Here is a 26,614-nt window from a genome sequence, read left to right as displayed (position 1 = left end):
TGAGGACTTACCTACGTGCAAAAACTGTTTTTAGGTGATCAGGATTGTATTTACAAAGCATATAAAAGTACTGTTCAAACTGTGAAGAATTTAGAGTTTTATCCCACAAAGTTTACTTCATTATTTCCCCTCTAACATGACATACTCTCTGAGGACATTTGTAAAGTTAGGTTTCAGATGTCCTAGGGAAAAACCCACTACCTATAAGCAATATTAAATGCTGTTTACTCAAAGAAAAAAAAAGGAACGACATCATGTAAACAGCATACACTTAAATAACTGAGACTGGAAGCGTTAACAATCAGAGCACAACTTTTATTCTTCACAAAACTAAGTCCATATCTAGATGTTTCTTTCTCTTGTGTTTCATTTGTGTCTTAGTAAACAAAGCCGCCAGGTGGGGGCTTCACCTAGTCCTCAGACTCAGATCCATCTTCATCCTGACTAATCTGGAAGTAACGAAGTTCGTAAGTTTCCTTGTCAGATGCAACCACACGAAGCCAATCACGAAGATTATTCTTCTTAAGATATTTCTTGGTAAGATATTTCAAATACCTTTGAAATAAACACACACTTCATTAATACAATCAGTTATCATGTAGAGGTATACAGGTAGTATGCAGTTGTATTTACCTTTCCTATCCCCAGATTAGGCTAGGGCACATTTCATTTTTTCTAGCATTGCGCTAGGTCACTAAGGATACAGCACAGCCCCCTCAACCCCAATTAGACCAGTATCAGTTTTTATCTTACACCACCCTTATTCTCCCCATCTCCCTAAAACAAAAATGATCTTTATATTGGAAGCTAATACATAAGACAGCAGTAATAGGTTCCCCTTCAGTCTCATTACCACAATCAGATTCTTAGAGCTTTTAGCAGAGCCTCATTTTATCACTCCAGTTATTTGCTTCTATTTACACTTTACAGCAAAATTACCAAGCATTCAATGTTGCCCCCCTCTGCTAGAAGTCTTTCCACTGGCAAAACTGCTTACTCACAGGTTATCTGTAAATTCTTTTATCCTCATTATCTTCAATATAGCAAGTATAGCATATCATTTAATAACTGTCTGCATGTCTATAAGCCTCAATGACAGATTATCTTTCATCAGAATCATCAGTGATTTTTTTTTAAAGATTATTTATGCATAGACAAACTAGGGTGAAGCGAGAGGTGTGCAGGGTAAGAGGATTCACCTAAGACAAAGTGGGGAACAGAACAGGCAGATCTATTGAAATACACTGCTCAAGGGAGCAGTGGGTGAGACAGGAAAGGTCTATTGCACCATATATGGGTAGTTCCCTGGCCAGTGACAGTGCTGAAACTTAACCCCTAGGCCACCAGGGAGGGCCCTTAGTGATAATTTGTAGTCCATACAGCTAATATGCACCAATACCACCTTATACCAAGCCACCATCTCTCACAATATGCTCCTAACTAGTTACTATCACTGTTGTTTTTCTCCACCCACAATGAACAATTTCCTAATTTGCCTGGCTCACTCCTGCATCCCACTTACATGATGCGTTCCCTGACCACCCTATTTAAAAATATAGTACATCTTCTTATTTACTGCAAAATGTTTAGACAGCACTTACCAACTTCTTAACACCACATTTCATTGTCTCTTTTCCACTATAATTTTAAGCTTTTCATTGTGGATACCTTGCTTGGTTATTGCTGGGTCACCAGCTCAACAGAGCTGGCATGTAATATTTAATTTTTGTCAAGTAAACAGAACATTCCCGCAATATGTTAGAGATTACGTAGGCTGGTTGTCTCCATCAACAACCAAAAGTTTTAAAAATACACAAGAAAACATCTGCATTAGTTATGTTGGGACACATTACACATATTCCTTGTAATATGTTCTAATACTAAAGCACTCAACATTGTTAAAATTTACACACAATTTGGATTCCAAGGCCCAATTCACTGGACAAGAGCCCGAGATACAACTTGCCTGTATCCCAGCAGTAATTTACACACTTACTACCAATTTCCATTCATAGAGGTCATTCAAAGCATCTCACTGACCTCACCCTCACCAACATTATCTAGTCTTACAAGTGCAGAGAATACAAGAACTACGGTCTAGAAAATATTTCACAACTACCACAATTTCACTGAAATATTATGAATACCAACCTTTTAGAGAACTGTTTCTCAGAAACAACTGTGATTTTATTCTTGAAGCGTTCAATGTGAACAACGTTCCCGAGATTTCCGGTTTTCCCATTAACTTTAACCTTCTCCCGCAGAAACTGTTCCTATTTTAAAAGAGAAAAGACGCAAAACTAGGGAAGAAAACCCTAGATATTCACTAGGGAAGGTACCCTAGGAATAGAGCTTAGGTTAAAATCAAACATCACACTCTTAAATCATTAACAGTTCTACTACAATGAAAAAAACAAAGTGAGTGATACTTACAAAATTTCCAGAATCAAAAATTCCATCCTCTACTGGATGAGTAAGGTCCAAATTAAACTTCCAGGTCGCCTTCTTAGGCTTCTTCTCTTTCTGCTACAGAGAGTTAACATAACTGTCTCAATCTATCTGTTCACTTTATAAACAAAAAATTTAAAACTATATCGTGTAATCAAGAGGAGATGTATATAGCAAGTGACTTAGTTTCCTTCAGAAGACATTCTACTTGTATAAGAAGAAAAGGTTAACAGGACCAATCCACATATTAACTTTAGGTTAAAACTAAAAATCACCCACTTGGGTTGATGCGAACCTCTAACCAATGTCAAGCTGTTTACTATGGGACATACCCTGCTTTACTACTGCCATTGCCACAAGGGGTAGACCACCCTGGCCAAGCTCAATTACCTGTGAAAATATGCCATTTTATATACCTGCCTACAGAATCCAATCCTAATGTGTTATAAGGAAAAGGGTGAAAGAGGAACCTTTAGTCTGCAAGCTTTAAAAAAAAATGCCTAAGTTTATACAGTTAAAATACTGCTATGGTTACTAAAAGCACACAAACAAATCACTATTTACCAAGACTTCATCTTAAAACTAGACCCACCCAAATGACACAAGTATAAATCTGAGTTTGCTTTGGCAGTCTAGTAACTTGTGGTTCTCCCCCAAATTCAGAACTGGTAAGAGCTTACAGGGGCTGGGGTCAACCTAACTTTCAGTTAACTTATGCACTGTAATTTCAGGAGACGCAAATAATCTAGTTAAAAAGATAGCCTTTAAAACGCCAGGAGACAATGAAAAAGTGCCTGCAAATCAAAATAGTCACCAATGCCAATGCACAGACCCAATTTGGTTAAAAAAAAAATCTGACAGCACAAAATGGGAACGCCCTAGATGGACTCCCTGGAACCTCATCTGAACCAGACACACTTGACTCTGGATATAGACTCCAACACTGCCACTCAATCCAGGGCTCAACTACGAGCCATTCTGCAACCCTGACGCTCAGCACTTCAACGCCTCCGCCCTGACCGGACGAGCAGCCTCCTGCGCTGACTGCGGCTCAGTAACCACGGCCTGCGTTTGAGAACGTCAATTACAGAAGTGCTAAGGTGGTTAATCCACGCACAGGTGGGCGGGTCTTTGTCAAAGGTCAACACTCATTTGCTGGAGAAACTGCAAACATGTTCATCAATCGCCTATTAAACATGACCTCGCCCCCATCTTGAAACTTTGCAAGCGGGGCGCCCTCCGCCGCCCTGCAGGACTGACAGACCCACCAATGATTCCCATTTCCTTTTTAGTGCAATCAAACGCAGCAGCACCGGCATAGCGCCGCGCAAAGAACGCCGTCCCTCCCGCCCCGCTTCACCGTCGAGCCGCCCCCCGAGGGCAATTCCGGCCCGGCTCCCGCGCCACCCCCGCCAGGGCGGCCGCCGGGAGGTTCCGGGCAGTGACTTAGAGCCGCAACACCCTGGTGATGTGCCATTTCTAAGCTCCCTTCCTCTCGAAAGAGACGTCCCCACTTGGTAGCTGCGAAATTCACCAGCGCGGGGGCAAGACGCCCGCCCCCCGCGCGTACTCACCGGCGCCATGACTGCGGCCCGCGGGGAGACGAGAGAGAAAGCGGCGGCCGCGCGGCTCATACTTATAGTCCGGCGTGCTGCGTCACGCGCCGAGAACGTAAGATTACGTCCTCCCGGAAGAGAACGTGAAGGAACGCGACGCCAGTAACCTAGGCAACCGGGGGCGCGGTGGGGGAGCGAGCTGCAGGTGTTCCGTGAGCGTCGGCTGGCGGCGGAGCTGGGGCTGGCTCACGCTTTCCTACGCGGGGCGCGGCCGCCCGGTGAGCGCGGCCTGCGCGGGGTCCGGAGGCCGCGCCCACAGAGGCGCGCCTGAGCGACGCTGGCGTCATCTTTCGCTAATTGCCTGGGTTTCTTTCCAATCAAGACAAGGCACTGTCTCGCGTTCTGTGACTCGCCTGTGTTATATTGCAACTGTAATCCTCCAGTGAAAAAGTTATGTTTACCTTGATGGTTTATGACTCTTGTTTTCTAAACGAGTGTTGAGTGAGATTAGTCTTTGGGGGAACTAGAATATACAAGGTTCTGGGCCCGAGCCTGGCGGGGGAACCTTTAAGAGAAAAACCCCCTAGTGTTCCCTTGTTCACAAACTGAGTATACTGTTACCAATTTTTTTTCGTGAGTTCTAGAATTAGCCCTAGAACTCTTGACTTTCACCCGCAGTGCCTCGCAGTTAAAATTCCACCAATATCTGTTGAGATCTAAAATGTACAAGCACACAAGGATGGATCTGGGGTGGTAAAGTATCAAATAGCTTTTGAGTTTTGGAGGATTGTTACTGACATAAGTGGCGTGCCTCTCAGCGTTTTGCAATATTTTTTCGTGGAGGTGAAACTGTACTACCTCATTGGGTAGAGGGTGGAGTGGACTTTTTTGCTGTAAATCTGGAGATTGACCCTAGATAATAACAAATGGGTATGCCCTTTATTACAGGGATTAGTAATAGTGGGAACTATACTTTAATGAAATATGCCTACTAGGTTCTGAATAGTGGTGTTGAATTCCTAGAAGTCATCTATTTCAAGATTTTTTTATTGTTTGCCTCAAGAATCACGGTAATTTCATTTCTTTTCCAAATAGTAAGGGAAGAAGGAGTAGTTGGTATTTCCTCCTCAAGGCCTGCCCAGTCTGTAGAGCAGAAATGGTCCTTGTATTATTGAATATTTTGGAAATAAGCCATTAATCGAAGCATTGTCATTTTATTTTGCTTCATTCTGGCAGCCTTCCATGCCATGATACACATACAAACACCCTTAAGAACTACTAAGCCATTTTTACAAAGAGGAGATTGAAAACAGCATGTTTCAAAATAACTAGTAATCCCAAAGTAACTAGTTAGCTAGTTAGAAATTATAATGGAAAAAAAAATGCCCTTCATTAGGGAAAAAAAAAAAAAACACGATTATTAACCCAAAATGTACAAATGGTGCTGTTACAGGACAACCCTAATATAAAATGGGTTGCCTGACTGTGGGTCCTCACCTGTGCACTTAAAGGGGACTTAAACTGCAGGCACACAAAAAAGGTTAACAAAAGGTTTAGTTACAAGGGAAGGGGAAATGAGGAAATGTACCACTCAGGGAGAGAAGAGGGAGATAAATTCTTAAATGCATCCTACCCATTCCACTGACCTGGAATCCCAATCCCAAATGATCCACCAAGACTAAATGCTGCTTGGCCAAGAGTACAAGGCAAGAGAGTTGCCCCTGCTCACATGGCCAGTTAAATACCCAAACAGAGAAAATGGCTGGTTAACTCCACCCTTATGTCCTCGCAACCTCCCTTTGGGGATCATGGGATTTGTATTTCCCAGTGTCTTGATGGAGTGGGAGTGGCATCCACAATCCTATATGGAGTGTGCACAGGACATCCTTTCCCACTAATAATTTGCCCCTTTCACTTTTTGCCACCATTTCCATGGTGATGAAGATCAAATGTATGGATGCTGGGGTGCAGCCTCAGATGAAAATTTTCCAGGGTTCCCATTGGAAAGAAAACCAGTCTTTCCAGTATTGTCCATTGTAGAATGCAGAAGTCCTCCATTCCTGGAAAAGAGTTCATTAGTCCAAGCCAAAAACAAAAACAAAAAACATCTGGAGGCATTAGCCAAAACAAAACAGCGAAGAAATCAAATCACAGGGAATAAAATCTTAAAATTGGTTCAACTTATGTAAAAACAATTTGATCCCAAATTGTTTCAACAGCATAGCAAAAGTTTGCAAACTAAATCTACTTTTAGACCATATTACCATTTTTGCATACAATTTCAGGGTAGAATAAATAAACAGCAATTTTAGCTGCTTTGTTGGACATTCCATATAGGATCAGAGCAAACTCTTGACATCTGGTCCATGTAGGCTTCAAGAACAAAGTTGGTCTTGCCATACTCCACCTGGGCTTCCTCTTCTCGAGGGTACAGGACTTTTTCGTTTGCTGGGTTGTCCAGTTCTGCCCATGGAGGCAGCTTCCTCATCTCCCTTGGGGAGGGGGGGTCTCTGGAGCCCTACAAACAAAGCAACAGGTTCTCCTCTTCTTGGTTAGCTCTATTTCAACTTCCTGGAAGAAATCCATTCAAAGGCACACAATGAAACTCATTTCCAATTTTTTTGTTTAAGCAAACAAAATCCCTATGGAAGTTATGCAAAAATAAACTGAGATAAATAGTAAAAAAAAATTACTACCACTATTTTTATGCTGTGTTGGTATCCAGGGGAGAGGAAATGTGAGCACAAGTTAGCTCTGCTAGAAAAAAAATGCAATCCTGGTCATTTAAAGCAAGAAAACTTTGTGGATACAGAACAAAATGCAAAAAAAAAAAAAATTACCAGTATTATGTCAAACAAACTCAGTAAAATACAGGTGTATGTCAATGTCTATTCAGTTCTTTATAGGAAATTTTTACTCTCAGCTGTTCCAATAATAGGAATCTGTTGAGGCCTTTCCCCCCTATTTTCTCCAGAAACAATTTCTGTACTATACAATTCTGCAAGGCAACAATCACTATTGACAATGTACATGCATATCGGGTACTGAGAGGTTGTATACACATTTTAGAAAACCATTGTGAACATTTCTGTACATTCCAAAGTTTTACCATTTTCCCAAGTGACAATGCTTCCCTTCTAGTTTTACTTTACTAGGCAAGCCAAAGAGGACAAATTCATCTAATGCCTTTCCCAGGAGGAAAGGGAGAAATTCTGTGGAGTGTCTCAGGAGCTCTACTGAGGTTCCACAAAATTTCCTTCTATCATCCAAAGGACAGGCCAATTGTTACTTGAATTTAGATTTCTGGGAAGTTTTGCCATAAATATCAGAAAACAGCAGCAACAACAATATTCAGTCTCTATGAAAGCACCAGCTTAGTTCAGTAGTACAATGTTGACAATCGAACCATAATCTTTAACTTTTTTTCAATGTCTATAGGCACCATGTATACCAATATGTGACCCACTAGAGGCCAAGACAAGGACACAAGAAAAGGACATGCAGACATACAACATATAGACACAAAGACCTCTTTAGTTACCATTTATCACACGTGAGATATCTCATACAACTGCAGTTTCACTCATAGGCCAAGATGAAGTTGAAAGGAAATACCAAAATCAAGATTGAAAGTCTTTCTGTGTAAAATAATTGCTGCTAGCATGTGCGTGATTCTGTTATTTCACATCTCCTAAACTTTGAAAGAAAAGGGATTGATTAGAGCATGTTAGTCATCTCAGGGTTTCTTCGGAAAAGTGAATCCTTGGGCATCCTGCTACAATAACTGGGGTACTGGCCAGAGGTGTGGGGGAGTGAGAGGATTCACCAGAGACAGAGTAGGGAGCAGAACAGGTGGATCTACTGAAATACACTGCTGAAGGGAGCAGTGGGTAAGACAGGAGAGGTCTGCTGTGACATGTGGGTTTGCTCCCCGGCCAGGGATCAAATTTGTGCTTCAGTGTCTGCAGATAGCTGCAAAGTGGTGAGACTTAACCACTTGTGCCACCAGGGAGACTCCCTACATGGTACTATTTTATGTGCTTTTAAAATTTATAAAAATGGTAACTTGTTATAAATTCATTGCAATGCAATCCCCTTTCTCCTCCCATAATTTTGTACCTCAACATCTTTTGTAGGCACCTACCCTTGTGTGGCTATGCAATACTCACCCGCTGTTCCTGATTGCTGCAAGATGTTTTGTTCTATACAAATACAACTTACAGGAACTCCAATGTCATAAAGTACACAGATTCTGAGATAAGACTGTAGGTTCAAGTCTTGTTCCAATATTTACCAGCAATTCATTAACAGCTCTCAGGGCCTGAGCACTTTTCAATGAAATGGAAACAATAGTGGATGCCTTCCTCATAGGTTTATCGTAAGGATTATGTGTTTCAAGCATGTAACAGGTAAAGCACTTAGTACAGCAAGTGCACATGATATGTATCACATAATTATGATGATTATTACTTATCTAGTTTACCAGTGACTAATTTGTATACTAATTCCAACTCCTTATGCTCAAATCAGTGGTATGAGGAATCTGGTAGACCAGGTTTCTCAAATTTTTTGGATTCAGGAGCTCTTCACATTTTTCAAAGTTAAGGAGTATCTTTTGTTATGTGGAGTATGTCTACTGATATTTGCCATATTCAAAATTAAAAATAAAAACTTAAAAATATTGGGTTTGGAAAAATTTAAGAATATTTATTTCCCCATAAGTATTTAAACAAACCCGTTACATATATACATAAATCAGATTATTTTTGAAAAATAGTTATATTTAAAGAACAAAACTACTTTTGAGAATATTGGTATTATATTGTAATATATGATTTAGTAGAAGATATGTTTGCACCTGTTTCTGCATTCATCTGTTACAAAATACAATTTTGATTAAAGTAGATGAACAAAATCTGGCTTCACACACATATAGGTGGAAGAGGATTAATTTACCTTTTAGGTAATTCTGGATACTTTTCTTTGATATAAGACCAAATCCTGCTAATTTCTCAAAAGTTAGTTGCAATGTAGAACCTGAAACCCTGCCAGTAAAACTTTTTTATTTGGTTAAATTAAAATTCATCAGTTTTTCTTGCTTTTTGAATGGAGGTTTAATGTTTGCATAATTTTGTACTATGTGTTGTCTATTCAGAATGTATTGGTTTTCTGAATGATGACTATTTTCCAAATGTTGGCACATATTATACTATATCAGAAAATAATATTTATTGATATCACCACCATTTCATTGGAAAATTATTTTAAGTATTGGGAAGCTTTTAAGTGCATGGTGACATACTAGTATTCTAAAAATATAACAGTACCTGAAAAATGTAAATATTTCATTGGCAATAAACTCTCTCAGTGACATCTAGTGAAATGACAGAACAACTTAATTTCCTCTTGCCAGAACCTCCATATTCACACTTTGCAGGTGACCTAGATAGGAGGAGGAGAGGTGAAGGAGAAAGGCAGGGTTGAAAGCAGGGGCTTGAAGATGAAAGAGGGGAAGTTGAATCGTAATTTACATTTGCTAGCTGGATGAAGCCAGGCGTATTATTTAGCTTCTTATTTCTTAGCTTCAGTTTCCTCAGTCTAATTTTGATCTCACAGAGCATCTAAAGTACTCAATTGGGGCCTCCCTGGTGGCGCATAATTATGTTAAGACACAACCCCCCCTTTTTTTTTAAAGATTTATTTTTATTTATAGAAGAGCTGGGATACAGGCCAGAGTCGAGGGAGGGTGAGAGACAGAGAAGGGAGCAGAACAGGCAGACTGACTGAAATACACTGCTGAGGGGAGCAGTGGGCAAGGCAGGAGAGGTCTGCCTTGCCATGTGGGATTCTCCCTGGCAGGTCGCGAATTGAACTGGCGCTACGGAGGCTGCGGCCAGCTTCACAGCACTGCGCTCAACCCGCTGCCCCACCGGGGAGGCCCAAGACACAATTCTGAAGCAAGCCACAGCCACTGCAGCACCAGTTGGATCCCAGGCCAGGGAGCTCCCCACGTGGCACAGCAGACCTCTCCTGAACTCGTGCACTGCTCCCCTCAGCAGTGTTTCAGTCAGTCTGCCTGTTCTGTTCCCCACTCTGTCTCTGGTGAATCCTTTCACCCCCCCCCCCGACACCTCTGGCCTGTACCCCAGTTCTTGTATGCATAAATATATCAATCTTTAAAAAATTAAAAAAATAACATACTCACTTGGAAACTGAATAAAATTTTGTGCACAGAATGTGTCATATTGTAGATACTCAGTGATATTACAAAGGCTATTATATTGAGAGCCATATCTAAAAGTCTAAAAGTTAGGGCCTAGCTAAGCTTGGAAACCAGGTATGTGAAACACAGCTAGTTAATGTAATTATGAGGCTGTCTTCCAGATATGCTTATTGATATGGAAACAGAAATAATGAAAGGAATGACTGGAGTTATTCAACACGGAAGATCTTTAAAATGTTAAAAAGACACAAAAATTTAGAGTGTTTTGGTCATGGAGGCATCTAGATCAGATAGGGAGCAGGAGAACTTAACATCTTTATGAGTTCTCTTTAAATAGTCAGTCACCGGATCTAAATTCCAAATATGCCCTTGGACAGTCAAAACAACATTCCACTAACTGCTAACAGAGTACAACCTGTTGAAGGTGAACTTGACATTGTTTTACTGGACATAGAGATTCTTATGGGAACTCCACATACAGGTCTGTTATTGGGGAATGAGAGCTTTATTGTGTAATGAACACGGCTGTCATTTTTCCCCACCAAAAAGCTCAGCGATTCATTTCAAAACTTCCACACTGATCACAATAATGGCTTACAGCAGCAAAAGGGCAGGTGTTGATTTGCACAGAGGGAATCTTAATTTTTTATGTTAAAATGCCTTAGTTTATTTCTGTTAAATGTACTAATGAGCAAAAAACCTCAGGATTTGACAGTGCTGGGAAGATTCCCAGATTTTTATCTATACATTTCTAAGATGACAGCTGATAGTAAATGGAGTTAGAATAACATTAGTAGAAGTAGCAAAGCCATTTGCTGATTCCATTTTCTTTTTGCCCCTTTACCCATTTCACCCAATCTCTTACCCCCACCTCTGGCAACCACTGATCTACAATCTGTATATAAAAGTTTGAAATTTTTAGATCCATGTATAATTAAGATTAGGAGATATTTTTCTTTCTCTATCTGATTTATCTCACGATAATGCCCTCAAGTTTGATTTGTGTTGTCATAAATGGCAAGATTTCATTCATTTTTATGTCTGAACAATATTCCCTTGTATATATATTTGCATGATATATGTCACATTTTCTTTATCCATTTATCCATAAACAGTTGAGAGCTACAAAGTCTGCTCATTTCTACAAAATTTATACAATTATTTGTGATTTTTGTTATGATCCCAAAAGTTGTATGTGCATGAGTTAGCAAAAAACAAAAACCAAATATTTTCTAAAGAATTTCTTAAATCCTCACTGTATTTTTCTAAATGATGTTCTTTATTTAATCAATGTATTTAACATGCATTAATTAACTACCTCTTTGTGCTGAGCATTATGATAGGTGTTAGAAACCTACCCTGTCATTTTTGTCCTCATTGGATTAAACATGGGTATCCCACTAAAACAAGAGGATTGAGTATATAAATAACAAGCAAACAAAATGTCAAAAGTACAGCACTATGAAGAAAATGAGCACGATGCAGTGTTAGAGAGTAATGAGTCAACATATGCACCACTATCCAGATTACTTGGGGTAGACTCCCAGGGTATATAATATGATGAGTAAACTATAACCAGCAAAAGAATAACTGAAAGAAACTATTTCAGGTAGGGCAATACTGGGGGAAGAAGTATAAACATTTCTTTTTGCGTTTGTTTTTTCATATTTTTTGTGATACAAATTACTGCCCGCATCCACAAATCTGCCTACTTGTAGGTATTATTAAACCTGCAGCAGAACTGTGTTCTTTATTTCTCCAGCTATCTTTCCTCACCATCATCTATAGCATTACTTGGTTTCGATGGGAACATTGAAAGGGTAAAGTGCACACTTAACTTATGTAAACAAATTTTGATCACATCATAGCCCAAGTTTGTGTATGTGCTTCTGTCTGTCTGTATATTCTGCATTAATGCATATAAAATACATAGAATAACAGAATGTTAGAACAGAGACATGAGGATTTAAGATCAAAATTTAATAGTGAATACTTACAATGTACTTGTTATGTGTCAGATGGTATACTAAGCTATTTACGTTTACTATCTAATTAAGTTCACACAAGCAACTCAGATTTGAAGAGAAATTCAAAAAAGTTAGACCTGTATGCAAAGAAATTTTAGAAATGTATTAATTATGTAGTTTGTTTCTATTTATGTAGGTACAACAGTGGTATAAAGCTCTGTCTCAAGTCTAGAAGACCTCTCTAAACAATCATAAATTAACACATTTAATAGATAAGAAAACATTATTTCATAATGTAATCATTAGCTTTTTTAAACTAGTGAGCCATGGAATAATGGTGAAAGTCTGTACAATCATTAAGGTCCAATGAATTACAATGTTGTAAAGCAGCAGATGGTGGAATTCAGTCAAGGATTAAGGTTTGCAAATCTCAAAAAAAAGTCATTTCAAAACAAGGCTCATGTCTCTTAAATCGTTAGCAATAGAAACAACAAAAAGGAGGTCATAAAAGGTTGTGTACAATTTCTTCCTAGAAGTGCCATCAATCTTGAACTATTAAGAAAAGGTGGTGGTTATGACACACAATAATGTAGTCGTTACCTTCCCATAACATTAACAAGATGAATTTATAGGCTAGAGATGAGCTATAGAAGGAAAAGTTTTATTAATTTGTCTTTTAAAAGGACACATTAATGAACAGAGAGGTCAGAAAAGATTGAGATTCTACAAAGACCACCAAAGGGATTATCTAGCCTTAATCGTAGTAGATTACTAAAAAAATTTAAATAGTTTCTCCCCCAGTGATTTATTAACTGACAGCTAATGTAAGAATTAAAGATTTTTTCCCCAAATTTATGTAAAATGGAATAGAATGTAAAATTATGTATTATTTTATATATTAAATGATCTTTATGATAGCTGAAACTATTTAGAGTTCATATTATTATTTGAAATGTAAATGTCAAATATACTTATGTTCACATTTATAAAGAGTAATAAATTAAGGAAAGTACCTAAATTTATTATCTCCCAATTTTATGAATTAAAAAAAGCATACAAAAGAGAAAATCTTGTGAGAAAGAAAAAAATTCAACTACACTTCATTCCCCATGATGGCAACTGGTGTGCTTTAAGTTTATCTATAAGTACCATTATTATACTTAATTATGCTTTTGTTGATTATTATACTTAATTATGCTTTTTTTGTTGATTATTATACTTAATTATGCTTTTGTTGATATTATACTTAATTATGCTTTTGTTGCTTTTGTAATAATAAATTACATTTATTATTTTCCTTTTTCAAGTAACAAAAAAATTTTCTTTTGCTAAATTTTCTCCACTGTTAAAATAACTACCTAATAATCTATATTGCTTATGTAGTATATTTAAATTAATAAGGTGTAACATTGTTTCTTCAAATTTTAGATTACTTAAAAATTGTCATTATCAGGCCTCCCTGGTGGTGCAAGGGGTTAAGGCTCACCACTGTCAAGCTATTGGCGGCCACTGCAGTATGAGTTCCATTCCAGCCAGCATGCTAACCCAATTGGCACAGCAGACCTCTCCTGTCTCACCTGCTGCTTCCCTCAGCAGCGTATTTCTGTCAATTCCCCTGTTCTGCTCCCCACTCTAGTCTCTGGTGAATCTTCGCATGCCCACACCTCCAGCCTGCACCCCAGTTCTTGTATGCATAAATAAAAAAAATCTTTAAAAAATAAGAAAAATTGTTACTATCTCACAATACCCAGTTATAAGCTCTTTATATAGGTACAACAGTGGTATAAAGCAATGAGTATGTCAGACATGTTCTAACATCTTTATTTGTGCTCATGTTATTTCAGAGTAAACCTTTGAGGAAGATACCATAAATATCCTCATCTATCATTGTGGAAACTGAGGCAGAGTCTCAAATGTGTTCCAGATCTTACTGAATAAATGTTTGAACCTAGGTTGTTTTGTTGTTCAAAAACAATGAAATCCTTTGGGCCTCCCCTGGTGGTGCAGCGGTTGAGCGCTGGGCTGCAAGGCTGCCCGCAGCCTCTGCAGCCCCGGTTCTGCAGCGCTGGTTCGTTCCCCGGCCACCTGCGAGGGTCCCACAAAAAAAAGAAAAACAATGAACTCCTTTATGTATTGTAACTTTAATTTGCTTACCAAGTGCTTTTGATTATTTATAGCTTTATAAATTTAAATTGAAACCCTTTTCAATATCATGACTATTTGTTTCAGCTGATAGGAGAATTCCTATTAATGATCAAAACAGATGTAACAAATGTTCTTGTTTTGGACCGGAGTCTAAGCACAGTATAGATTAAAAACAGCAGAACTTTGCAATATGAATTTTCAATAAAAAATGTGAGATATGATTTCAAAGTATTTATTGTATTAAAATATAAAAAACATTTAAAGTATTTATTGCCTTTCTGCACCCAACCTATTCTGATTTTGCTTCAAGAATATTTTATGATTGTTATGCATCAACAGAGGTGTTAAGATTTCGGTTTGACCTTTGCTCTTTCTACACCATAAATTAAGCAAGCAATCACTTCCAAATTCTGTACAGAGGCAGAGATCCATCCATCTAATATCTCAATTGCAGTCTTTGTTTAAGGCAAAGGATAGCTGGCAGTGGGAGCAAATGAAGTCTTGGATCTGTTAGTAGGAACCCCAAGTTAGTTATGCATGTTACGTGGGCTCCATCTGCTGGACACTTATACGACTAATTTGCTTTAGATAGGAAAACTGAGATCACTGGAGAACTCAGGAATTCCAGATACATTTGCACTTACATCTGGAAGCCCCTCGAGCAATAACTACCTATTTCCTCCAGCTACCAAAATTAATCGTCCAACCAGGACATTGACCATCTTCTTTGCCTATTGATTTACAGCCATTGGGCGCTGCAACTAGCCAGGTGTTAGGCTCAACTTTCAGTTTAATGGAATCATATTACTTTATCCCCTCATGAAGAATTCCTCCCTTGGGAACCAAAATTAGTAGAACCACAAATTCTGAGAGCAATTAAGTCTTGGACATAAGTACTTAGCTCTGCCAATGTAATGTGAAACAGCAATGGACAAAAGTGTGACTATCTTATTAAAATAAAAGTTAATTTGAAATAGGCAAGCTTGTGACCTGTGGTTCATAGTTTATCAATCACTGATACATATGATTTAAATATTTACAATTTTCAATAACTTTTTTTTAAAGACCTAGTATAAGTTCAATTCTCCTATTTAGTAGTTCTTATTGGTAGGACAGTCAGTGGATGGAATGATGTATTAATGGATGGATGGATGGATAGATGGATGGATAGATGAATGGATGATAATCAAATTTAACAGTAGCATGTTTCATTCTTCTAATCCTTCATAGGCTTATATATCTACTGTTTATTGTTACGTATAAACTTGTATAAAATCTCTCACTATAATTGTGAAATTTGCCTATTCTTGTATTTCTAGAAATTTATTGCTTTATAAATTTTGAGGGTATGGTATTAGGTACACAAACTTTATATTGATCAAATTAATAAATAGATTTTTTTTCAAGTACCCCCTTTATCATGTGTAATAATGTTGCTTAAAAATCCCTTTTTTGATATTAATAAATTTATGCCAGGCTTGTTTCTCTTTTTGTTTCATGCTATATAATTTTCCATTCTATTACTTTCAACATTTCAGAATCCTTTTCTATTAGTTTTATTATGGTAAATAGCACGTAGTTGAACTTTGAAACATAACTAATATGAGTATCACATTTATCTAGAATTTTTATATTCCATGTAATTATTGATATATTTGCATTGAGATATAACATCTTATTTTGAGCTTTTCATCTTTTGGATCCTATGTTCCCTCTAGTTTTCAATCCTTCCTGGATTGCCTCAGCTGCAAAGAACAGGCTGGCCTACAGTCTCACCCTCCTGCGGGCAGCCTACAATAACTGACAGATTAAATTTGGAGTATAAAGACCAAGCTATTTCTGTCCAAAATAGGATACCTCTGCATGATGGGACAGCAGCCTCTGTCCAGACTTGATTTCTCCCTCTGTCCATTACTGTTCACGGCTCCTCCTCTTTGTGGCTGTTAATTCCAAGGGGACTTTCTTTCTTTCCTTTTTTTTTTAATCTTGTAGAAGAACTGGGGTGTAGGCCAGAGGTGTGGAGTGAGGTGAGGGTATTGGCCAGAGATAGAGTGGGGAGTAGAACAGGTGGATCCACTGAAACACACTGCTAAGGGGAGCAGTGGTGAGACAGGAGAGGTCTGCTGTGCCATGTGGGTCAGCTCCCTGGCCAGGATCAAAATCAGGCCTTAGAGGTTAATAGTCTGGGACTTAACCCCTAGGCCACCATGGAGGCCCCAAGGGCACCTTCTATACTAAACTCCATCCCAGAGTCTTATTGCTGGAGAACTCAGCCAGTGACATACTTTAAAGAGAAGAACAGCAATACCAAAAGCTTATACAGAGGATGGGCAAATATGAGAGGGAAGAGCTGATAAGTTCAGTGTGATATACACAAGCCATTATCAGGAGAATGTCAAGGTAAAGGAGTCTTGTCCTGACTCAGATATGCTGTAAAATTCTGAGGGAATAGTTCTCAAAGAGAAGGGTTGACACAGATGAAATGATACACGTTGAAGAGGATCTAGGCAGAAGATCCCCTTAATTTGATGATTATATTAAAAGGATTTTAAGAGGAGATGCTTGAGCTAGATGTTGCTCTGACAAGAGACTGCCCTCCAGATGAGATGATCCATCTCACTAAGGTACAGATGGGGAAGGTTTTTTCTATCAATGCATTTCACAGACTGAGAATTTGGTGTGTGTGTTTGTGTGTTCTAAAGATTTATTTATTTATGCATACAAAAACAGGCCAGAGGTATGGGCAGTGAAAGAATTCACCAGAGATAGAGTGGGGAGCAGAACAGGCAGATCTATTGAAATACACTGCTAAGAGGAACAGTGGGCAAGTCAGGAGAGGTCTGCTGCGCCATGTGGGTAGCTCCCTGTCAGGGGATCAAACTCGTGCTGCAGTGGCTGTGGATAGCTTCATAGGTTGCGTCTTAACCCCTTGCGCCACTAGGGAGGCCCTGTTGTGTTTTAATATCTTTCTTACTATGGATGGGCTTCTCAAAACAAGCAAACCAGAAAGCAAAAGAAAACTAAAATTAAAAAGCACTGAGGACCAATAAGCATCAGAGAAGGAACAGAAACTGTTAGATCCAGCTGAACCTGTTAAGGAATGACAGATGTCTATTTATTAGTACTATTTTCCTCAACATCCCAACACTCCTCAACATTTCTTATCCTTTTAGATTAGCTTTTAGTTTCTTAGTCAACTAGGGAGCTTCCCCTTCTGAGAAGACAAGTATTCTATCAAGACATTCAGCTTCTGCCTTGACTAGTCAACTCCTCCAAAACCCAACACTGCTATTGAAATTTTCTCTGAAATCCATTCATGAACAGTTTTTATTTCCCTCCCAGCAAGCCACGAAAATGGAGCAGAACACTAACATTACATGAAATCAAAGATAGTAAGTTTCAGTGTTGCCCTATGATCCAAAATCCTAAGAGAACAGTTCTCTAAGGCAAAGCACAAAACATCACATCACACCTAGGTTTGATACATTGACTTCTCTGTATTCTATCTTTTTTAAAAAAGATTTATTCATTTATACATATAAGAACTGGGATACAGGCCAGAGGTGTGGGAGGGGAGTGAGAGGATTCACCATAGTCAGAGTGGGGAACAGAACAGGCAAATCGACTGAAATACAATGCTGAGGGGTACAGCAGGCAAGCCAGGAGAGGTCTGCTGTGCTATGTGGGTAACTCCCTGGCTGGGGATTAAACTCGTGCTGCAGTGGCTGTGGACAGCTACTTAGATTGCGTCTTAAGCCCTTGTGCTACCAAGGAGGCCTTCTATATTCTATCTTAATGACTCTTTATGTTAGGAATTCTCTAAGATGAAACTGTTTTGGGATTAAATTTATCTGTTCAGCTCAAAGCCCTGCAACTAGTTACTAATGACATAGTTTTTGGAGTTGTTGGGTTTGGATAGTGGGGTCCTTGGGTTCACTCTGGAAAAGGTTTCGCCAGAGCTCCCTTTTCAGCTGCATGTGGAGAGATTCCCAGGCGAGTTTCTCCATGAGAGAGAGATGTTAGTTATATCCAAAAGGGCAGGTTTATTATAAAAGGGAGAGAAGCATAAGGACACTTGCATAGGCGCAAGAAGGCAGAAATAGCTAAGAGAGAGGCCTGCTTGATCGCAGGTAGGCAGCCTTGAGGAGAGCTGGCCCTGCTGAAGGTCAGTGAAGAGAAGCCCTGGCATGTACAGGTCACCAGCAGGCAGGAAGCTGCTGCCCTGTGGAGGGACAGAGTTGGGGAAAAGAACCACATGCTTAGGCACAGTTGGGCAGAGGGACTGCTGAGCTGAGGCTGTGCAGAGATTGCACTGATAGTGTCTTTTTCTCTTTGGGAGGGGCTCACTCTTTGTGAGCCTTCAGTTCGTTGCAGATTTTGGATAACTATGCAGGATCTGAAAGAAATGAGAGATTGTACAATGGACTCAATTTCCATATCTTTACCTTTGGGCCTGTGCTCTAAACACTCCCTACAACAGTCTTGATACCTGCCTGGATCTTATGCTTTGTAATCTAGGTTTTGGTGCCTAAGGATCTTGGTTTCTATAGCTGGGTCATTGGCTATGCTAAACCTCTACCCCCACTTTCAGCTCTTGGTATTGTGTGAGCCAGGTTTCTGGTCTTATGGCACCTCCTTTTCAGTTTTTTATTTTTGTCCTCCATCACTACTATCCACTAAATTAGTACAAAAAAATATATTGTGAACCCAAAACTTAAACTCAGAGTTACCCCTATTTTAAACACACACGCACACAGAGTCAATTCTGGTGAAGTGTTGGTTTCAAACAGAAATCTGTAAAGTTTCACCAGAGCTCCCCTTTCGGTGGCACATGGTGAGTTTCTCCATGAGACAGAGGCACTTAGTTAGACCCAACAGGGCAGGCTTATTATAAAAAGGGAGAGAAGAGTAAAAGACACTTGCTTAGACACAAGCAGGCAGAAAGACTGTCCCAGAAAGGGACAGATTTGCTAAAAGAGAGGACTGCATGGTCACAGGCAGGCAGGCAGGCTTGGGAGAAGAGCTGCCTCTGCTGTTCATTGATGTACTCACGCATTTGTTGCTAGTTTTCCTGCTAACCATTGCCCTCCAGTGGCTTTGTCAGGTATTTTCCTAAACAAACACTTCCCTATCCTGTAACTTGGCTATTGAGAACAATTCCTTTTTAGGCATTTCAATCATAATAGATTAAACCAGTTTTCAACACAAGTTATATATATTTGTGTGTGTGTGTAATTTTTGTGTGTATATGTGTGTGTATATATATGTATATACATTTATTTGTATTTTTTTAAGTTCTTAAGGAACCAGTGAGGAAGATGTTAAGTATTTTTTCACTTGCTTTGCAAAAACCTGATTTTTCAAAAAAATAATCTGTCAATAAACAGTATCAATTAAAAATATCTTCCACAAGGGTGAGTCACTTGGCCACATTTCATAATGGTTCATCCTGTTTTGAGTAGAAGAAGAAATCATTGAAATTAGAAGTTTTAAAGGAGTTACTCTGAAGTTAATTGTTTCTTTTTGGGTTTATTTAACATCACTGGGGACTGACTAACTACCTGTAAATTCAGTGGACTAAAATAATGTTTTTCATTCTAAATGATGATAGAGGTTAACAGTGGAAAATCTGGAAAGGAGGCATTGCAAGACTGGAGGTGGGGTAAAGATGATTAACATCACTCTAGAATCAGCTACATAAATGAAAAATATTTAGCACTGACTGCTATGGCAAGTTATCAGACTGCTATAGGAAATATACCCAGTGCAGATCTGAGTGGGGTATATGTAGATTGAGAGCCATTGTAGACAATCTCTAGTCTTTGCAAATGGACCTAGTCACACCCTAGAAGTAATTAATATAACAATAGATTTCAAACCCACAAAGGAATGAGCCCCTCCCAAGAAGAAGAATACTGCATCAGTACAATTTCTGCTCTGGCAAAATGCAGCCCTCCCTGCCTGCCTGTGACCTTGCAGCCACCTCTTTTTCTCCTTTTCATAATACAATAAACCTGTCCCTTTAGAGATAACTAAAGGTCTCTGCCTCCTGAGGAAACTAACTGTGTACTGCTGAAAGGGGAACTCTAGTGAATGTTTTCTGTTACACCATGGGCCCTGTTCTCTGAACCCAACACCTCTCCAAAATGACATCAATGAGAACTCAGAAAAACAACCTATACAGACACTTGTATGATTTAAAAATATCTTTTTTAAAATGCTGACTCTTGTGAGTCCTAAGATATAAATCACAAAATTTCCCTGAAGAGAATCTAGAGATAACACCTTATTTTTTGGAACAGAGCTAAAACTTAGCTTTTCTCTTCTATTTTTCAAAATAATCAACTTCATCAAATATCTGCAGTTCAGGCACATATGAGGCCCATGTGTTGGAGGACAAGAATAGAAAAACTGGAAAGGAGGCCTCACAAGACTAAAACGTGACTCACACAAGGAGGTGGGGGTCTAGGGGAATGACATGACCATTAACCCAGCTTTAGAGGTCATGACCCTTAAGCACCAGCGCCTTTTCACAAGGCAAGAGTCCCAAACAGGATCTGATGCTATAGGGAGTGGAGCACAGGCCTGAGGGTAAAGATATGGAGACTGGGCCCACCCTGGAATCTCTGGTCCCTTTCTAGTTTTGCCTGTTACCCAATATTGGCAACCAGCAGGCCACTCCACGGAGGAGTGGCCCCTCCCAAAGAGAAAAGGACTATATCAGTGTAGGCTCTGCACAGGCTTGGGGCAACACTCCCACTGCCCACCTGTGACTATGCAGGTGCTTCCTTTCACCAACTTTCTCCCTCTGCAGGGCAGCAGCTTCCTGCCTGCCCATGATTTGTCAAGGCCACCTGTAACCATGCAGGCCTCTCTTAGCAAAACCTGTTCCTTTTCCTTTCTCTAAAAAACCTACTCTTTAAATATAACTAATGTCTCTGTCTCATGGAGAAACTCACCTGGGGAAACTTGCCACATGCCACTGTCACTCTGGTGACACCTTTCCCAGAGTGAACACAAGAACCCCACACTCCACAAAACCCCATCACATGTGCATAAGGGATGGTGTTCAGGGATGGGCTCAGTGGTCAACCCACAATGAGGATGAGATGATTTTAATGAAAAGCCTAGTGGGTGAAAAGGGTCAATGAGATTTATCGATCCATTCCAAGGTATACTGAGTGCCCTTGAGTTTGTATCTTTGGCAAGAAATGTAATGTCCAAAGTTCTTGAATTAAATTTGTAAGAGTGAAGTTTGATTTTGTTGCCAAATGCCGGCCTCAGTTTCCCTCATCCAATAAAAGGAAACAGTTTGAAGAAAAGGAAAGTGGTTTAATTTGTCGACCCAATGAGGAGGGCAGCAGACTCATGTCTGAAAGACCACCGTCCTGCTGAGACACAGGGCAAGCTAGGGTTATTAGGCAGTTTCAGGGACAGTGCAGGAGGGGACCTCTGAAGAATTTAGGGAGGCTTCAGAGATAAGGACAACCAAGGGAATGTAACCAATTCCACTAGGAAAAACAAACATCTCAGGACCAAGGACAATATTGTTAACGCTGGTCCTGGTTTCCTTCAGGTGGTAAAGGGAGGCAGAGATTGGCGAAATGGAGAGTGGTTTAATTTATGGACAACTTAGAAGGGCAGCTGTTTAACTTCAATGCAGGGATGCCCATCCAGAGGACTGGGCCATAAAGATAAAGATGCAACAAATGGGGAAAGACAAATTGTTAGGGGGAAAAGGATGTCCTAAAGCTAATTCCATACAGGCTTTGTGGACTCCACCCCAACCCCAGGCCAAAGCCAAAGACACGGGAACTCCAAATCCCATCACCACCAAAGGGAAGGTGGCTGGGACCTGAGGTTGGGGTTAAGCAGCCAGGTTGATATAAGGCAGACACGTGGGCTTTGGAGGGGTCCCCCATTTTGGCTCTCCACCAGCTATCAGTGTCCGGCCAGCTCTGAGAGTGCCTTTGGGTTTCCAGGTCGGCGGATCGGGTAGGACGCATTAAAGACTTTATTTCCCTATTTTCTCCCTAAGTTGTACATTTTCCTTATTTCCTTTTCCCTTGTAAATAAACCTTTTATTAACCTTTTGTGTATGCCTGTAGTGGAGTATTAATAAGTCCCTTTTAAGCGCGCGGGTGAGGACCCACAGCCAGGCAACCCGCTCAATATCTGGGCTGCCCTAAAATAAAACCTGTTAGATAAGGAATGTGAAGATCCCCCACTCAGTAGCAAATTAAGTGAGACAGCTGAGAACTAACCAATCACAAAGAGACTGGTGGAGCTTTCGAATAATTAGGGAAAGAAGGTCTATATTCCCTGAGACACAACTCCACTTTGGCTTCCTTGCCCCTCCCAGGCCTGGTTTCATGGCCTGGGAGTTCCACTTTATATCTGCTCTTTTTCTCCTCAATAAACTTTTTCTTTCTCTAAACAAACCTGCCTCTTCTCGCTTGCTTGCCTGAGCGTCTGCGAAGCTCCAGCCTCGGCTTCGTGAGACACCAACCCACGGGGGTCTAGTGGCTGGGACTCAGCGCTGCCCCTGCAGCCTGGGATGCATTCCTGGCTGGGAGACTAGGCCTGACAATTCCGGTATCAGAGGGGTCCCCCATTTTGGCTCTCCGCCAGCTAGCAGTGTCCTGCCATCTCTGAGAGTGCCTTTGGGTTTCCAGGTCGGCAGATCAGGTAGGACGCATTAAAGACTTTATTTCCCTATTTTCTCCCCGAGTTGTACATTTTCCTTATTTCCTTTTCCCTTGTAAATAAACCTTTTATTAACCTTTTGTGTGTGCCTGCAGTGGAGTATTAATAAGTCCCTTTTAAAGCGCGCGGGTGAGGACCCACAGCCAGGCAACCCGTTCAAAATCGGGGCTGTCCTATAACAGTTTGGCCTGGAGTGGGACTGTTGAGGCCTGAAAGCTGCCCCAAGTCAGTCACCTTTTGCCTGGAACCACTGGAAGCGGGTGAAAAGGGCCAGGCAAGTCTGAGACAAAAGGAGCAAAATTGAAGTGCAAATCAAGATAAAGGCTGCCATCGTCAGCCTCCTCACAGGTCTCTCAGCCAGGGTAGAGGAAGAAAGGAGGTCGGTTATGGGAAGTTATTGAATCTGAGGGCAAGTTAGGGAGAATTAGGCAGCCTCAAGGACAGTGCAGGTGGGGACCTCAGGAGAATTAAGGAAGGCTTCAGAGATAAGGGCAACAAAAGGAATGTAACTAATTCCACTGGGAATAATAAACATCCCAGGACCAAGGACAACATTGTTAACATGTAACAGGGTGGTCCCCAGAAAAGGGGGAGGTTCCAGGTTTCCTGCCCTACCCAAAAGGAGGGTGGAGCTGAGCAGAGAGAAGAAGCTGCAGAGGCGACTGAGAAGGAAGAAAGCAGGATGGAGAGCCAGGAGGAGACTTGGAGGAGGCGCATGGAATGGAGAGACACGTGAAAAAACTGTGCTTGCCTTTTGGTGGTGGACTGGGTGACACAGATGTGGGTGAGACCCGTGGGGAGGTGTCAATGACAGCTTTTATCTTGATTTTAATTTTGCTCTTTTCTTCCAGGCTTGTCTGGTTGTTTCTGACCCTTTTCTGTGGGTCTCCACTAAAAAATGCTTTAAACTTGTGGCAGGCTTTGGGGCCTTGCTCTGGACCAATCCCATTTGAATGGAGTTTTACCCACGAGGGGACAGGGAACTTTGGGCGCTTGATGTAGAAACTAGATTCTTTGCCTTTCCTGTATTGTTTCCTAGTTGTATTAAAGTTCCTTCCCATTAAAGTCTCATATGCTTTGTGTTGATGCGATGGATGGCAGAACCCATTTAAAATAGGCAGGTTTGCGGGGTTTGGGCTGCCCCTCTCCCTGCCCTGTAACAAATGCTGGCCTTGGTTTCCCTCAGGTGATAAAGGGAGGTGGAGTTTGGGGAAACGGAGAGTGGTTTAATTTATGGACAAAAGAGGAGGGCAGCAGACTCATGTCTGAAAGACCACCGTTTTCCCTTTTGACAGAGTGCAGGGGTATTTATGCAACGGGAAGATGAGAAGGGGTCGGCACCGAGACTGATGGGCGCCAGCCCGTTTTTCTTCAATAGCTGATGTTTGACTTTCTCTCCCCTAAACTGCAGGGATGCTCATCTGGAAGACTACAAACCTGTTAGATAAGGAATGTAAAGATCCCCGCTCAGTAGCAGATTAAGTGAGACAACCGAGCACTAACCAATCACAAAGAGACTGGTGGAGCTTTAAAATAATGAGGGAAAAAAGGTATATATTCCCTGAGACACGACTCCACTTTGGCTTCCTTGCCCCTCCCAGGCCTGGTTCCCTGGCCTGGGAGTCCCACTTTATTTCTGTTCTTTTTCTCCTCAATAAACTTTTTCTTTCTCTAAACAAATCTGCCTCTTCTCACTTGCTTGCCTGAGAGACTGCAAAGTTCCTGCTGTGGCTTGGTGAGACACCAACCCATGGTGGTCTAGTGACTGGGACTTAGTGCAGCCCCTGTAGCCTGGGATCTGTTCCTGGCTGGGAGACTAGGCCTGACAATTCCAGTATCATTATGATGGAAGCACAGTAAACAAAGGTATTACTGCTGTGAGGTAAATGTTTTACCTTTTCCACTGGAAAGGTTAAGGAGATGAGGTCTTTCAGGTACAATGATGGAGACACCCTTACAGAGGGAATTCCCCTTTGTACATGCAAATGTCTTCAATAAAAGGCAACCTCTATCCAGTCCTCAGAGCTTCTTCTATGAAATAAACCTTTTGCCAAAAAACATAGTTTAGATTGGAAGATTTATTCTTCCCTACCTAACCAAACCTTGTCTTTAAGGAAGGACCTATGGTTGAAACTCTAGAGGATTCCTATGGTTACAGATCAGAATAAGGAACCTCCTGGAACCCCCAAACCTGCCTGCTCTAAATAGGTTCTGCCATCTATCGCATCAAGATAAAACATACTCTAGCGCATAAGACCTTCACCAGAAAACATCTTGAGTGAAATTAGTGTGCAATAGAGGAGAGAAAGAATATAGTTTCCAAATCAAGTGCCCAATGTGTACCCACCCCCATGGGTAAATGTCCAGCCAAACAGGGTTGGCCCAAAGCAGGGCAGCTGAGGCCCGGAAGCATGGCACAAGCTTAAGGCACCTTCTGGTGGGGATCCATAGGAAAGGGGTAGAAGGGGCCAGGTCTGGGAGGAAAAAAGCAAACTCAAAATTAAGATAAAGGCTGCCATTGTCAACCTTCCCACAGTCTCTCACCCATGTCTGCTTCAGGTGTCTCCTTCCATGTCTCCCAAGTCCCTGGTGTCAGTCGAAGACCAAGCAAGTGTGGCTCTTCTTATGTTTCTCTGCTCCAAGGGACTCCTCCAATGTTCTTCTTCCATCTCTCTCTGCTTCTCCTGCTTGCTCTCTCAGTTATTTCCCAATCTCTTTTCTAGCTCCCCCTCTCTGCCCTGCTCCTCCTGTCCTTAGGGTGGGGCAGGGAACTTAAGTTGTTATTCTGTTTTTTTAAAGTACAACAGATTGCCCTTATAGTTCTTAGGGAGATTGGTTTCCTCAGCCTTCCTTTGACATCTTCTATGAAGGATCAATGAATCTGCAAAAGATTCAATATTCATAATAGCCATCTATCGTCTTAGAAAACTCTAGGATGAAAATATTACAACTCTCAGACACTGGAAAGATGTAATTTTTCTCTTCTATTTTTCATTGCAAAAATGAAATTTGTAAGGCATTTGAGACATCATTTATTCATGGTAACGAAAGAGATGAGTCAAAATATCAGTGCTGTTTTTGCATAGAGAAAATGGTAATAGATGAACGGTGATCTGTTGAATACTTGAATTATCTAGTTCCATTTCTACATCATCACTGTGTTCTGGTTTATCCTGACAGTTGCCTTTGATTTAAGAAGAATTTTAACTCGCTTTCCTGCTTTTCATGTTACAGCAATTTATTACTCACAATCTGACTGTGCTATTTAGATAATGGGCTAAAACTTATGAAAATAAAATATTTTCTCTTCTAATCATGTGAAAATATTAAGGGTGAAAAATATTAAAATTCATTCTTTTTATTTATTTTTATACAAGAGCTGGGGTACAGGCCAGAGGCGCAGAATTCACCAGAGACAGAGTGGGTAGCAGAACAGGCAGACTGACAAAATACACTGCTGAGGGGAGCAGCGGGTGCAACAGGAGAGGTCTGCTGCACCATGTGGGATTCTCCCCAGCTGGCAGGATGGAACTGGCACTGCAGAGGCTGTGGGACAGCTCCACAGCATG

The 26,614-nt window shown here is 40.6% G+C and overlaps 1 protein-coding gene across 2 annotated transcripts; it reads right to left on the bottom strand.

Moving 5' to 3' along the window:
* Nucleotides 1-267: 267 nt before the first annotated feature.
* On the bottom strand, nucleotides 268-4,079 carry LOC119257627 (60S ribosomal protein L22-like 1). Of its 2 annotated transcripts, none has more exons than XM_054700709.1 (4): nucleotides 4,023-4,070; nucleotides 2,434-2,523; nucleotides 2,152-2,273; nucleotides 268-555 (listed from the first exon to the last, which is right to left on the bottom strand). In XM_054700709.1, exons 1-4 carry the CDS (start codon nucleotides 4,029-4,031, stop codon nucleotides 411-413), a joined length of 366 nt encoding a protein of 121 aa, XP_054556684.1. In that variant the 5' UTR covers nucleotides 4,032-4,070; the 3' UTR covers nucleotides 268-410. The 2 variants fall into 2 exon arrangements, with proteins under 2 accessions (XP_054556684.1, XP_037381606.1); XM_037525709.2 differs by having other exon boundaries at nucleotides 269-555; nucleotides 2,434-2,526; nucleotides 4,023-4,079.
* Nucleotides 4,080-26,614: the final 22,535 nt, after the last annotated feature.

The sequence above is a fragment of the Talpa occidentalis genome, unplaced genomic scaffold (assembly GCF_014898055.3).
Source record: "Talpa occidentalis isolate TD23 unplaced genomic scaffold, MPIMG_talOcc4v2.1 talOcc4.4, whole genome shotgun sequence".
Taxonomy (NCBI): Eukaryota; Metazoa; Chordata; class Mammalia; order Eulipotyphla; family Talpidae; genus Talpa; species Talpa occidentalis.
The sequence above is the reverse complement of the archived record's forward strand: the minus strand, read 5'-3'. Positions and strand labels throughout refer to the sequence as shown.